General features: G+C 38.1%; 2 protein-coding genes across 2 annotated transcripts; one reads left to right on the plus strand and one right to left on the minus strand.

Moving 5' to 3' along the window:
- On the plus strand, positions 205–8,824 carry LOC109719819 (sulfate transporter 4.1, chloroplastic-like). The gene is made up of 17 exons (XM_020246637.1): positions 205–816; positions 1,115–1,163; positions 1,296–1,497; positions 2,015–2,183; positions 3,095–3,160; positions 3,258–3,365; positions 3,781–3,888; positions 3,993–4,058; positions 4,697–4,757; positions 4,898–5,025; positions 5,396–5,437; positions 6,389–6,505; positions 7,034–7,085; positions 7,224–7,362; positions 7,464–7,549; positions 8,178–8,254; positions 8,353–8,824. Exons 1-17 carry the CDS (start codon positions 502–504, stop codon positions 8,623–8,625), a joined length of 2,058 nt encoding a protein of 685 aa, XP_020102226.1. The 5' UTR covers positions 205–501; the 3' UTR covers positions 8,626–8,824.
- LOC109719820 (actin-101) lies at positions 9,053–12,871 on the minus strand. Its single transcript, XM_020246638.1, has 5 exons — positions 12,720–12,871; positions 11,244–11,314; positions 10,762–11,155; positions 9,577–10,190; positions 9,053–9,392 (listed from the first exon to the last, which is right to left on the minus strand). The coding sequence occupies exons 2-5, from the start codon at positions 11,301–11,303 to the stop codon at positions 9,327–9,329; spliced, it is 1,134 nt and encodes a 377-aa protein (XP_020102227.1). The 5' UTR covers positions 11,304–11,314; positions 12,720–12,871; the 3' UTR covers positions 9,053–9,326.

Below are 13,416 nucleotides of genomic sequence, written 5' to 3' on the forward strand. Positions count from 1 at the left end.
TTTTTTGAAAATTTTCGAAATCTTATTCTACAGTATAATTATGATATAATAAAGTGTTACTTGTGTAATATTAGGGAGAGAAGTTCCGATCAAAAATTTTGTCGAATTATTAAAATTTCTGCTCAGAACTTTGTTTTTATTCTCTGTCGGAACGAGTTAATCTTTTAATTAAAATAGCAGCGGAGAGAGCCAAAACATATTGTGAAGTTTGAACTGGGTACATATTTGGGTACGTCAAGCAACTTCCCCGGATATATAATAAACGTGGTCGTAGGAAGCAGCACACGGCTACGGGTCACACAAACGAAGGAACGATAGAGGCACACGATATGACCCTGTGCGCGGGTTAGTTATTAATCGCTGAGTTTTGTTGTCACATGCAACACCTCTCTCCGTCTCGTGATTGGTGAGGAAGGAGAAAAGAGGCGATTCGGAGTATTGGGAGATCGGGGGGTGGGTCGTGGTGGGGGAGAGATTTATTTGATTCTCCCGCTTCACAAAATGCAGCGATCGTCGTACGCCTCCTCCAGCGTCGGCGACATCGTCGCCGCCGCGGGCTCCGTCTCTGGCGGCGGAGGAGGAGGGGCGAGGACGGTGCGGGTGATACCGCTCCAGCACCCGTCGTCCTCGGCGCCGGCGACGCCGTCGCCGCCGCTACACGCCCGGTGGGCGGCGAAGCTCCGCCGCATGGGCGCCGGCGAGTGGCTCGAGCTCCTCCTCCCCTGCTCCCGGTGGCTCCGCACCTACCGGTGGCGCGAGTGGCTCCAGGCCGACGTCATGGCCGGCGTCACCGTCGGCGTCATGCTCGTCCCCCAGGTGCGATCTCCCTCTCGCCGATCTCTCAATCTCCATCTCCATCTCGATCCCGATCGAAGAGGAAGCTGGGGTAAATAGTTGATTAGATGTGTTATAGTGGAATCGAGTAGTAGTTTCGTTGCTTAATTTGGAATGCTAGGGTTTACGTTGTATGAAGTTAGAAGTATTGTGATTCGTCAGTTTGTTTTTGGGAATGGTGTGAATATAAGTTTTGATTGAAGCGAATCTTTGAGTGGAATGAGTGCGAAATTTTGATTCCTTTTTTACCTTTTTTTTCCCCTTAATATGCAAAATTTAGGCTATGTCCTACGCGAAGTTAGCTGGGCTTCATCCTATATATGGGCTTTGTGAGTATAATTCCTTTTGTTCTTACCATATTAAGATTCTTCTATTAAAGTATGATGATCTGCTTTTTTTTTTTTCCCTTTTTTTTTGTTGTTATTGCCGATGATCTTCTTTTATTCTGGTTAAACAAACAGATTCAGGATTTGTACCAGTATTTGTTTATGCGATTTTTGGATCCTCGCGTCAGCTAGCGATCGGTCCTGTTGCTTTAGTGTCTCTTTTGGTGTCGAATGTCCTTGGTAGCATTGTTGATTCCTCTAATGAGCTTTACACGGAACTCGCAATACTGTTGGCTCTCATGGTTGGGGTATTGGAATGTCTCATGGGTTTGTTAAGGTAACCAAATAGCAACTTCAGATGTTTTACTGCTATGTTTATCGTCCCTTTGATGTGTTGAAATACAAATAGATCAAGGAGATTGCAGTTCCAAACGTATTGGCGGCAATCTCTTGAGCATTCAGTTTCCAGTTCTTGCAGATAGTTGGCACATGCTTTAGATAGAATTTCTAATTTCTGATGCACTGCCTGTTTGGCTTGGCTTGTGGAATAGTTTCTCTACCCTAGAAAGTAACGATAACTAAAATTATCTTGTGATTTTGTAAGTAGAAGCTCTAATTTGGAGCTTCTAGTTTTACTGTGGTGAGAAGCCGTTAAGGAGATTTTCAAAGCTTCTTTATACTTCTTTACTCAAACAGCACTGTAGTGGAAGCGCCAAGCAAACTATTCTGTAGACTTTCTCTAGCTTTTATTGTAACTTGCCATATTAAGCTAAATACTGCTTCAAGTTAGAAATTTGTAGCAGTTTAAACTTGTGTAATGATGTAATCTAACTCATATCTTGCATCCTCTATAGGCTTGGGTGGCTTATCCGTTTCGTAAGCCATTCTGTAATATCCGGCTTCACGACTGCATCAGCCATCGTCATTGCCTTGTCTCAAGTGAAATACTTCCTGGGATATGATGTAGTAAGAAGCAGCAAAATTATCCCACTAGTCAGGAGTATCATTGCTGGAATTGGTGATGTATGCTTCTCGCATCCTGGTGATTATTTTGTTGCTTATTTTTGAGCAAATACCTGATTCTTGATACGATCTTCTTCATGTCTGTATATATTGTTTTACGACTTCTCGAAGTTGTCTGGTTGTTGCGCTATCTACTTTAGGATGTACAATCTCATACTTGTAATAGATTGTGAGCTATTAATCAATCTGTCAATGCTCAAATTTTTGTTTAATATGCAGTAGAATGAAAAGAAACTGTATGTATTCCAATTATTCCATAGTAGAAACTGTATATGTGTGTTTCCCCATCCAAGCTACCTGCTACATTTGTAAATTTTTCTAGAAAAGCTCAGTGAAGCATTCTTGAAGAGATTTGTGTCAAGAATATGTGATTTTACGTTCATTCCACAGCCTGCTTTCTGAGCAGTTCATAGAAGTTAAAGCTTTAAGAAAATAGAGGAGAACAACAAGAAAGAGTAGGCGGATCCACTCTGACTATTGCGTTTAGTGAGATAAGCCTCATTATTCCACCTTTTCTTCTTTTCCAGTGGGAAGGGCCTCTATACCCATAACTGCCGTAATGCTGTGACAGATAGACTCGACATAGGTGCTTGTCTTGCCTATGATAGTCCCTGACTGTTGAAGGAGATCTGTTAAACTGATCCTTTTAGTTCTTCTCTTGAAAAATTTTGAGCCGAGGATTATTGTATCCTTTTTGGAACTGAAATTGTCTCAATTTTTTTCCCTTTTTTTAGACTACACGTGCTTTCTTTGTTTAGCTCATAAATATTGATAGGTTGTATATATCTTGCTTGCTTATGAGCTTTTTAATTGGGCTAATATCCCTCCTTATATTTCACCTCTATAATCTTATAATATATTTATGATGACATTCAATTTACTAATCTTTTGCAGCAGTTTCATTTTTGTAGTTTTCCTGGCCCCCGTTTGTACTGGGATGTTCTTTTCTTGCAATTCTTCTTCTCATGAAGCACATGGTAAGAATTGTCTTTCACTTCCTTTGAATTTAGATTCAAATCAATTTCCACCTGAAAATAATTAATACACTCTTAACTAACCCACCACATGTGGTAGGGGAAATCAAGTAAAAGATTGCGGTACTTCAGAGCTGCTGGACCCCTTACAGCAGTTGTACTGGGAACACTCATTGTCAAGATATTTCATCCGTCTTCAATCTCAGTAGTAAGATGTACTTCATTTGAAATATTACGTTATGTTTTACCACGGCTGTTGTTCTCAGATCTTCAACTGTAACAATTTGGTCCCTGAAATCTGACCTTGATTCTAATTTCATCATAAGAATTTCAATCTGGTCCTTGTGGTTTGATGTCTATTTCCATTTAATGACTGAAAATCGGTCTTTATTTAGATTTCATCCACGTAGTTTCAATTTTAACTAGGGAATGCATGACAGTGGTCCTACTTGACACTTTTTCAGATGGTAGACCGCAAAACTTAATCATGCAAACTTCCTTCAGGGACTATAATTGTTACAATCGAAAACATGTGGATGAACTAAAATTTATTCTTCAGCATGATTTATGTGAAATGCGAAGTCCAAATTGTATCACAATATCTGACTTGTTACTGTTTTTAGGTAGGTGAAATTCCCCAAGGCCTTCCAAAGTTTTCTATTCCTAAAGGATTTCAACATGCGAAGTCTCTCATTTCAACAGCACTTCTTATTACTGGTGTTGCTATATTGGTACAAACAATTTTCTTTTGACTGTGTTCTAACTTTGACGCTTATTGCCATTTGTAGGTCTCATTGCCATAAGCACTTATATATTTTTATTTTTTGTGATTTAGGAGTCTGTGGGGATAGCTAAAGCCTTAGCTGCTAAGAATGGATATGAATTGGACTCGAACCAAGAGGTAATCATATCATATGCTTTAGCCCAACTATAGCTGTTTGCAATCACTTTGTCGCAACGTTCAATTATAGTTCTGATGTCTTTATTTTTTCGTGACATTTTTAATTATCTCGAACAGATTAGGGGCATGAAAGCTTTAATACTTTTTTAACGTATCATATGTTAACTTCGAAGATTCATATACAATTCGACATACATAAATGTGTACATACATGCATATACACTGCAACTATGAATTTTTGTATGCAACACTCTGTGATGCGTACACAGAAGAAAAGTTTGGAGAAGCAAAAATCCTTAGGAAGTGTTTAAGAGATGACTGGATTCCAAAAATGGCCAAGAACAACTTAGATGGTAATAATTTTTGGTCGGTATTCAGCAGTAGAAGTGTGAAAAGAATACAGCCTAGAAGATTTACAGAAGTATATTGCTGGCGTGACATTTAATTCTATGCATATCTGAATCAGTTTGTGTTATGTAACTAATGGAAAGAAGTCACGCCATGTTCTTTTACTTGAGGATTCTAATTTGCATTCAGATGGCCCAGTTTTATATTGGCTATTTAGTTCCATGACTGACTAAAAGGATTGCTACATTTTTCACTTCATTTGATGAAATTCTTCCGCTTATCATTTGCAGTTATTTGGTCTCGGTGTTGCAAACATATGTGGCTCATTCTTTGGTTCGTACCCTGCCACTGGTAAGATACTAATCCTGTGTATATTACAAGGTCTGACTAATGTTTACTTTTTATTCTTTGCATTTCCAGATAAAAACAGTTAAACCTAGGTTTGAGCTAGCGTGAGTTAGTGAGATGGAGTCTCACTATTTTTTATGCAGGTTCATTTTCCAGGTCAGCTGTAAATCATGAGAGTGGCGCACAGACTGGATTATCTGGAATTACTATGGGCATTATAATGGGTTGTGCCCTTATGTTTATGACACCATTATTCAGTGACATACCTCAGGTATAACTTTTAAAACTGCATATCCGATAGTATTAGCTATGAACTTTTCATGCATACTATTACTATCATATTGAGGCCATCTTTTCAATAACAATATTTCTCTATTGATTAAGCAATAATATGACTGATTAGTAATACTGCTATCTTTACTCAAATTCATAGTTCAATGTTGCTAGTTTACCTTGTCATGTCTAATTGAATTCCTCTGTTAACATCATTTCATAGCAGGAACTAATTGTGAAATTGTAGCAGTGAAGAACTAATTAAATATTACTAGTTCTTTTGTTTTTTCCATGTAATCTCTTTCTTATATGCTTTCACAATCATGTAACATATCTGCTCACTGTTGATTTGCTTTTCTCTGTATTAGTGTGCCTTGGCTGCGATTGTGGTTTCTGCTGTCATGGGCCTTGTAAGGATCTCTCACGCCTAATTTCTTTTCTATATAGTTTAGAATAATTTACAGATCTCTTATGTTGATCAATCAAATCTGAAATTCTTTTTATAAGAAAAGAAGTTCCTCATCATTATTGGTGTAATGTGCTACGTACTTTAGGGCAGCTAAATAACCGTTGTTTTTCAAAATCTGAACAGTCATAGTATATAGGCATTATATTGATGAACAATCTTTGTTGATGGCTTGTTCTATTAAGTTGGGTAGTGTAATTCGTTCTCTAATCCAGCTCAGGTTTAATTCATTTGATTTGGCTTGACGTAGGAGTATTTTCCAGTTTAGTTGTTTACTTGGGTGGATCTGGTTGAAGTCGAGCCAAAATGAAGCAATTAACACAACTGGCTATATCTTATCAAGATCGAGTTTGAGTAACCACTTAGTCTTATTTGGATTTCTAGATGGCTTGTGAATTCACTCTTCCATTCTTTGAAGCCCGGTTGATGGATTTCTAATTCTTTCACCTTATCAATGTAAATTTCTGAAATGCATTTGTTGCCATGAATTATTATTGATAACAGTACTCTGTGGTCTTGATCATAAAAGCCTCAGAGGCGTCCTTGCATTGTAGAATTGCATCACCTTGTTATGTTACTTCATCTGAAAAATTCACAATCAGCTGGCTATGTTTAAATGAAAAGCTCTTACCTAACAAAATTGTAGCCCCAACATCCTCAAATAATTCTCCTAAACCCACCATTAAATTAGTTACAGTGCTTTTGTTTTGAAACAAAAAACAATAGAAAATAAAGAAAAACTCAAACAACTTGAGATTGAAACTAGATATGACTGTCTGACTGAGTTGTAGTAAAACGTAAAAGCTCATATTTAATTGTGACTTCAGTCTTTGCCTGCCTTTTGAAGATTTTGATTGTTTTTACTTGTAACATACATAATATCTATGATTTATAGGTTGATTACGAGGAAGCCATGTTTCTGTGGGGTATAGATAAGAAAGATTTTCTCCTCTGGACAATCACTTGCGTCACAACTTTAATATTTGGTATTGAGATAGGCGTTCTTGTGGGGGTAAGTATTGAAGTTGCTCCATGTTCTCAGATGTCGTTCAATTGATGAGCATCTTTTTTGATTAAAATGTGTTCTCCAAAGGTTTAATATTATTTACTGATGTTTATACGGAGAAGACTACAAGCATGATTCTTTTTTAACTAGTTCGATGGTGCTTGTTTTTCTCTTTTGAAAATAACATTGTATGATCATATAGTAAGATATATATGTTGACCCCTTAAAGAAGAGGCCGTTTTGATATAGATCCCCCATATCCAAAAAAATTAATTAATAAATAAATAAAGTCAGGTCTATTACAAAGCAGCCTATAGTTGAGGTAGTCTCTGCATTTTCACCTATCATTTGTTACATGTTTTGAGCCCAATATGCATCTTGGAGGTCTTCAATGTAACAGTTATATATCTGGTTTCCAGGCTGACATGTGGAACCATGACACAGAAGGATGCTAGGACATTTGTACTCAAATTATCATTTTATTGTGTGGTAATCATAATCGTAATGTTGTGAGTTGAACCGATTCTTTTGTAGGTTGGGTTCTCACTAGCATTCGTCATACATGAATCAGCAAATCCCCATATAGGTGAGTATCTTCTGAGAATTCCGAAATCATAAGATTTCAGAATTATTAATAAGCAATATTCCAAAAATGAACTCAAGCGCGATTATGAAAGCCTGTGTTGATCATGTGCTAGTTATTTTGTTTATTGATTTGCTGTAGCTGTTTTGGGGCGTCTTCCTGGGACTACCATCTATAGAAACACTCTGCAGTATCCTGAAGCATATACGTATGGCGGGATAGTTGTGGTTCGAGTTGATGCACCAATTTACTTTGCAAACATAAGTTATATAAAGGACAGGTGGAATATCTGAAGCTCTAGATTTTTATCGTCTAATTATATATTGTTAGATGTGAGTTATTCATTGCGTACTGATATCACTGTTCCAACTTATGTATCAGGCTACGTGAATATGAACTCAACATTTCAACCACAAGTCGAGGACCAAATGTTGGAAGGATTTACTTTGTTGTCCTTGAAATGTCACGTAAGTAATCGGAATTTTCTTCCATGTATAAGCCTTTTCTTTTAAAGAATGACAAGCAAAAATAGCAATGAAATTTTGGCGAGAAGGATTGCTCGAGCTACCGAGTAATTAGGCTTGCTTGAGCTATCAAGTAATTAGGTGGGTGGTATTATCAACAAAGCAAATTTTTTGTATTTATAGAGGGAATTTAATACAGTCACTATTAAGCCTCATAGGCATATATTACATGAAAGGGACTCTTTCATAATTTTATTTCCACATCAAGCTCAGCCAAATTTAGTTTTTATGCTTTGTTTGGATGGAGAGAGGAGGAGAGAAAGGAAGAGAAAAGAAAAGGAGGGAAAAAAAAAGAAAGTAATTCCTCTCCTGATGTTTGGATAAACAGATGAAAAGAAGAGAACTTTCTCTCCGTTCCCCCCCTCATTTGGAGAGAAAAGAAACTGTCCATTATGGAAGGTCATTTATTTTCTTTCCATTTCTTTTTTTTGTGTCCTCAAGTTTCGATCCAAAGAGGAAAAATCATTCTTTCCTAATTTTCGTCACTTTTTTCTCCTTTTCTCTCCATCCAAACGGGTGTGTTAGTGACCGATTCAATAGTAGACTAACAGGACCAGTCAAATTTCTGCAGCTGTTACATACATAGACTCTAGTGCCGTTCAAGCTCTGAAGGACTTGCATCAGGAATACAAAGCACGCGACATCCAGGTATATTTCCAACCTTCGAGTAATAACTTTTAGTACCGTGTGTCCTCTTTCAAAAATAACAGGGCCTTTTATTACCTTTGGATCCATTCTTTCCACAGATTGCAATAGCTAACCCGAATCGGCAAGTTCATTTCTTACTATCAAGATCAGGCCTGATAGACCTGATTGGTAAGGAGTGGTGCTTCGTGAGGGTGCACGATGCCGTGCAAGTTTGCCTTCAACATGTCGAGAACTTGAGAGGTAAAGCGCCAAGTGCAGGAGATCAAACCCCGAGGCGGCAGCTGAGCCTTTTCCAAACTATGTGGAAGCAAGATGGGAAAGATGCTTTGGTTCCCGAAGCTGAGCCCCTCTTGCGCGCAAATGTCGTATAAGTGCTTGCAGCGTGCATGTATATTGTTTAAAGATGCGAATGTTTTGTTTATGGGCTTCTTATAGACATTGCTAAGCGTTGATCATGATTCTTTTCCATCCGTACGTACCATGTCATCTTACACGTGATTGTAACATATCATGATTGTATTGAACAATAATATGTAAATATGATTTGACTTGATTCGGGATTGTACGATTTGTGCGGGGAGATAGTAAACTATCTGACGCATATTGGGCGTCTGTAACTAGTACGCGCCAAAACTGTTTAAGCACAACATCGTTAATATTGTTTTTGGGCTCGTAAATCTCTGATTTATTTTCAAGTTACACGGATCATTTTATTAATGAGCTATATGATGAAAAACATTAAATTTGATTTTTGCGAATTAGAACCTTCCAAAGATGCACAATTAAAAATAAATAAGATAGAAGAAAACATCACCAGGGCTTCAACTAGCCCGAATGCAACGATATTAAAATTAAAAGAGTGCAAGAATTTGGACATACCAGCTACCTGTTCGACGACGACTATATGAAGTGACGCAATCAAAGCAACCATAGAGCACACACAAATCCCAACTACAAACTCTTTCTAGCAAACCAACGATGTAAAGAAAATGAGATTATACACGGGACAAAGAAGAACACCACATGAAAGGATGGAAGGCAATTATAATGCACGCCCATAGAACTGGGGAGCTCAGAAACATTTCCTGTGGACGATCGATGGGCCAGATTCATCATATTCTCCCTTAGAAATCCACATCTGCATAAAAAATAAAAAGACAGAGAAGAGAGAACGTGATATTTGTGTACGAAAGTTGTGCAACGGTTAAAATGACCGGAACAAAATGGTGATTGATTCTACACAAACTAACAGATTTATATATGTACAATCTGAAGTCTGCAGGGATTCATATGTAAAATATCAAAGAGGACAGATGTATCACCTGCTGGAAAGTGCTGAGGGAGGCGAGGATGGAGCCGCCAATCCAAACACTGTACTTCCTCTCGGGCGGAGCAACCACCTTAATCTTCATGCTGCTCGGGGCAAGAGCTGTTATCTCCTTGCTCATCCTATCAGCAATACCTGGGAACATTGTTGACCCGCCACTGAGTACAATATTCCCATATAAGTCCTTCCTGATATCCACGTCGCACTTCATGATAGAGTTATACGTCGTCTCATGAATTCCAGCTGCTTCCATGCCGATCAACGACGGCTGGAAAAGCACTTCTGGGCACCTGAACCTCTCGGCTCCTATGGTGATCACCTGCCCATCGGGCAGCTCGTAGCTTTTCTCAACAGCAGAACTGGTCTTGGCGGTTTCGAGCTCCTGTTCAAAGTCAAGGGCAACATATGCGAGTTTTTCCTTAATGTCCCTCACAATTTCGCGTTCGGCAGTTGTTGTGAAGGAATAGCCCCTCTCAGTGAGGATCTTCATTAGGGCATCAGTGAGGTCGCGGCCAGCGAGATCCAAACGAAGGATGGCATGAGGTAGGGCATATCCTTCGTAGATAGGGACGGTGTGGCTCACACCATCACCGGAGTCAAGAACAATACCTGTGGACAATATGATGGCTTAGTTGAACAGACAAGCGCTAGATTGGTGTTGTTCGTTTTTTTTAGGAAGCACTCAGAGATGGTATTCGTCAGATCATTAAAAAGCACTTAGTTGCACTTCCCTTATTTTAAGCTCAAATTCTTTGCAGTTAGGTGCACCAGGGCATTTACCTTTTTTTGTGCTTAGTCTTATTGGTTAGCCTGCCAACTCATCTTCTTTAGAAAAAACACAAAGAACAAGAAAAAGTTACCACTAATTTTTTTATTTCCATTGGCAAACAAGCCCCATGAATGCACGTAATACATAAAATCCATTATCATCCTTGCACACGCCATTCCACAAATTTTAGTGTAAAAAAGAAATGTTTCAACATAGAAAAGAATTCAGTAGTAACCTTTCTATTTCTTTATCTTTTTAAAAGGGTGAGTTGGAAACTAAACTATTAAAATAGTAAACTAGTGCATTTAATCATATAGAATTTGGGGAGAAGGAAAAACTACACACATAAGCAGCGCCAACATGCATTAAGATAATTGATAATTTAAAGCGAATAGAGATGCCTAGACATACCAGTTGTACGACCACTGGCGTAGAGGGAAAGGACTGCCTGGATTGCCACATACATGGCAGGGACATTGAAAGTCTCAAACATGATTTGAGTCATTTTTTCTCTGTTCGCCTTAGGGTTTAGAGGGGCTTCAGTGAGAAGCACAGGATGTTCCTCAGGAGCGACACGTAGCTCATTGTAGAAAGTGTGGTGCCAGATCTTTTCCATATCATCCCAGTTGCTAACAATCCCATGTTCAATGGGATATTTAAGAGTGAGGATACCTCTCTTGGATTGGGCTTCATCACCTACATAAGCATCCTTTTGGCCCATGCCGACCATCACGCCAGTGTGGCGGGGCCGGCCCACAATACTGGGAAATACTGCCCTTGGTGCATCGTCACCAGCAAATCCAGCCTTATTTAAAAAAAAAGTAATATTAGCGGAGGCTAAGAAAAACATAAAACAGAGGAAAAATGAATGCCTAAAAATGACATGAACCAACCTTGACCATTCCGGTTCCATTGTCACAAACAAGAGGTTGGATATCCTCAGCATCTGCCATTTCCTGTTAATCTGCAGCAAACATGTATATAAGATAATTTGATCTTTCTAACAGCAATGTAGTACAGTTCTAGAATTGTTAGCTCAATGACAAATTGAAATGTTTCTGACTTTGGAAAACAAAGGAAAAATAGGAAACGAGCATTAGTAACTACATTTTCCAAATCTTGAAGGGAAGGCCACTACAGTAAACAAAGCAACTAAACATCCCACCTAAAACCAACTAAACATCCAACAAACAGGGAAAGAAGGAAAATATTCTCTGATAGAAAATTATATTCTACTGTAAGACTCCCCTCCACATTATAAATAAATATAAAGCATAAGATTGTAGCTACATGTTGGCATACTAAATGTCTATCCTCAATCATGTGAAAAATGTCCAATATCAACTACTTGCATATGCAACAAAAAATAAAAGCATCTGAACAATATACAACACAATTACTTCTAAAAAACTATTCATTACCTATAATTATCGGAATTTTTACACTAACTCAACGATAAGAACAAACAGCTGCATAGTAAATGATATAGTGTCAAATAAAAAGCTGCAGCAGTAATTTTTCTCACATTAAGGCACCACTAGAATAACCAGTTAATCTCCCAGTTTGAAGGCGTCATACTCCGGAGACAGGAAGTGTTCTTAGACCACATGTAAGGTACATGATCAAAGCGATATATTCCCTAAAAATAATACAACATCTTACATTGAACTTGACACAGTTCCTTGCCGCTTCATATCAGAAGTTCAGAAATCACCTAGATTGTAAACACATTTACGCAGTGTTGGAAACGTCTAAGGCTCTAAGCGACTCATTCTTAATTCACCCGATCATCTCCTTTTCACTCACATCTCATTCCAATGACAAACTTTGCCACACACATAAGTGAAAAAGCATTCAACACAAAGAACTCACAAATTTAAACTAGTCAGCAAGCCATCAATCATTAAAGCACCATAAAGACACCTCCAATCTCACAATCACAATGTCGTTGCCTCAATAAAGCATCAAAATGAAGCCTAAAACATTACCAAAAAGGGAGTTGCCGATAAATTACTAATAACATAGCATCGAATTCCCTAATCGAACCATAAAACCCACGATTCATCAAAAAGAGGATCCTAACAACCGATCTAGCAACGCATTTACTGAACTACACATGAAATCATCGGATGACACCATCCATGCGCTTCGAAATTAGTATCGACATCACAGAGAGAACCCTAAGAACCGATCTAGTAACGCATTTACTAAATTAAACATAAAATCAACGCACGACACCATACATTTTCTTTTAAATGAGCATCAATCACCAAATCCATCAGATCTATCAAAAACTAACTAGATCTACAACACTTTATTGAAAAAAGAGAGAGTAAAAGTAACGATCAAGAGAAGAAACGATCTCCGACCTCTTTGAAGGATCCGATTAGGGCACGATCAGTTGCTTTCGTCGACGAAGAAGGAGAAGGAGGAGCGCCTCCGCCGCCGAAACAAAGAGAAATCGAAATGGTAAAGAGGGAGAAATGGAAATGTAAAGAGGGGAAAGCAGTGAGAGGCCCAATTTATACCCCTGTAAAATTTCAGAGAAACCACTGAACTATAATATATTTGGAAAAATTGTCGGGTCCCTCGAAATAGTTGCCGAAGATCCTCAGCTAGATATTTTTACCACTTTTATTTAATTAATTTTGTTGAATTATTTTTTAATCAAATTAAAAATGCATTAAGTAAAATAAAATGTAGTTGTATAAGCTAAAAAATGTTTATAATATTTAAATTTAGCAAAGTTATCATACAATAAGATAAAATTACTAATTTACGAGAATCTCAACTAAACGAAAGGAAAAATATCGATGGGTCCACCTAAACATTTCTATTGTTGAGGGGTTAGATGAGAGCGACGTGCCAATTACAAATTACAAATTAGAGGGGGCTTCATCACCGTCCAAATTACAAATCGCTTACTACACGACCGCTCGCGTAAAATTATTATACGGAGAAGCTTTTTTCCTTTAGTCCCACATCGAATAGTAGATGCGAACCGAAGGTGTTGAGGGGTATATAATAGAGATGCGCTCGTACGAAAAGACTTGCCTTAAACTAATG

This window comes from Ananas comosus, linkage group 13 (genome assembly GCF_001540865.1).
Source record: "Ananas comosus cultivar F153 linkage group 13, ASM154086v1, whole genome shotgun sequence".
Classification (NCBI taxonomy): domain Eukaryota; kingdom Viridiplantae; phylum Streptophyta; class Magnoliopsida; order Poales; family Bromeliaceae; genus Ananas; species Ananas comosus.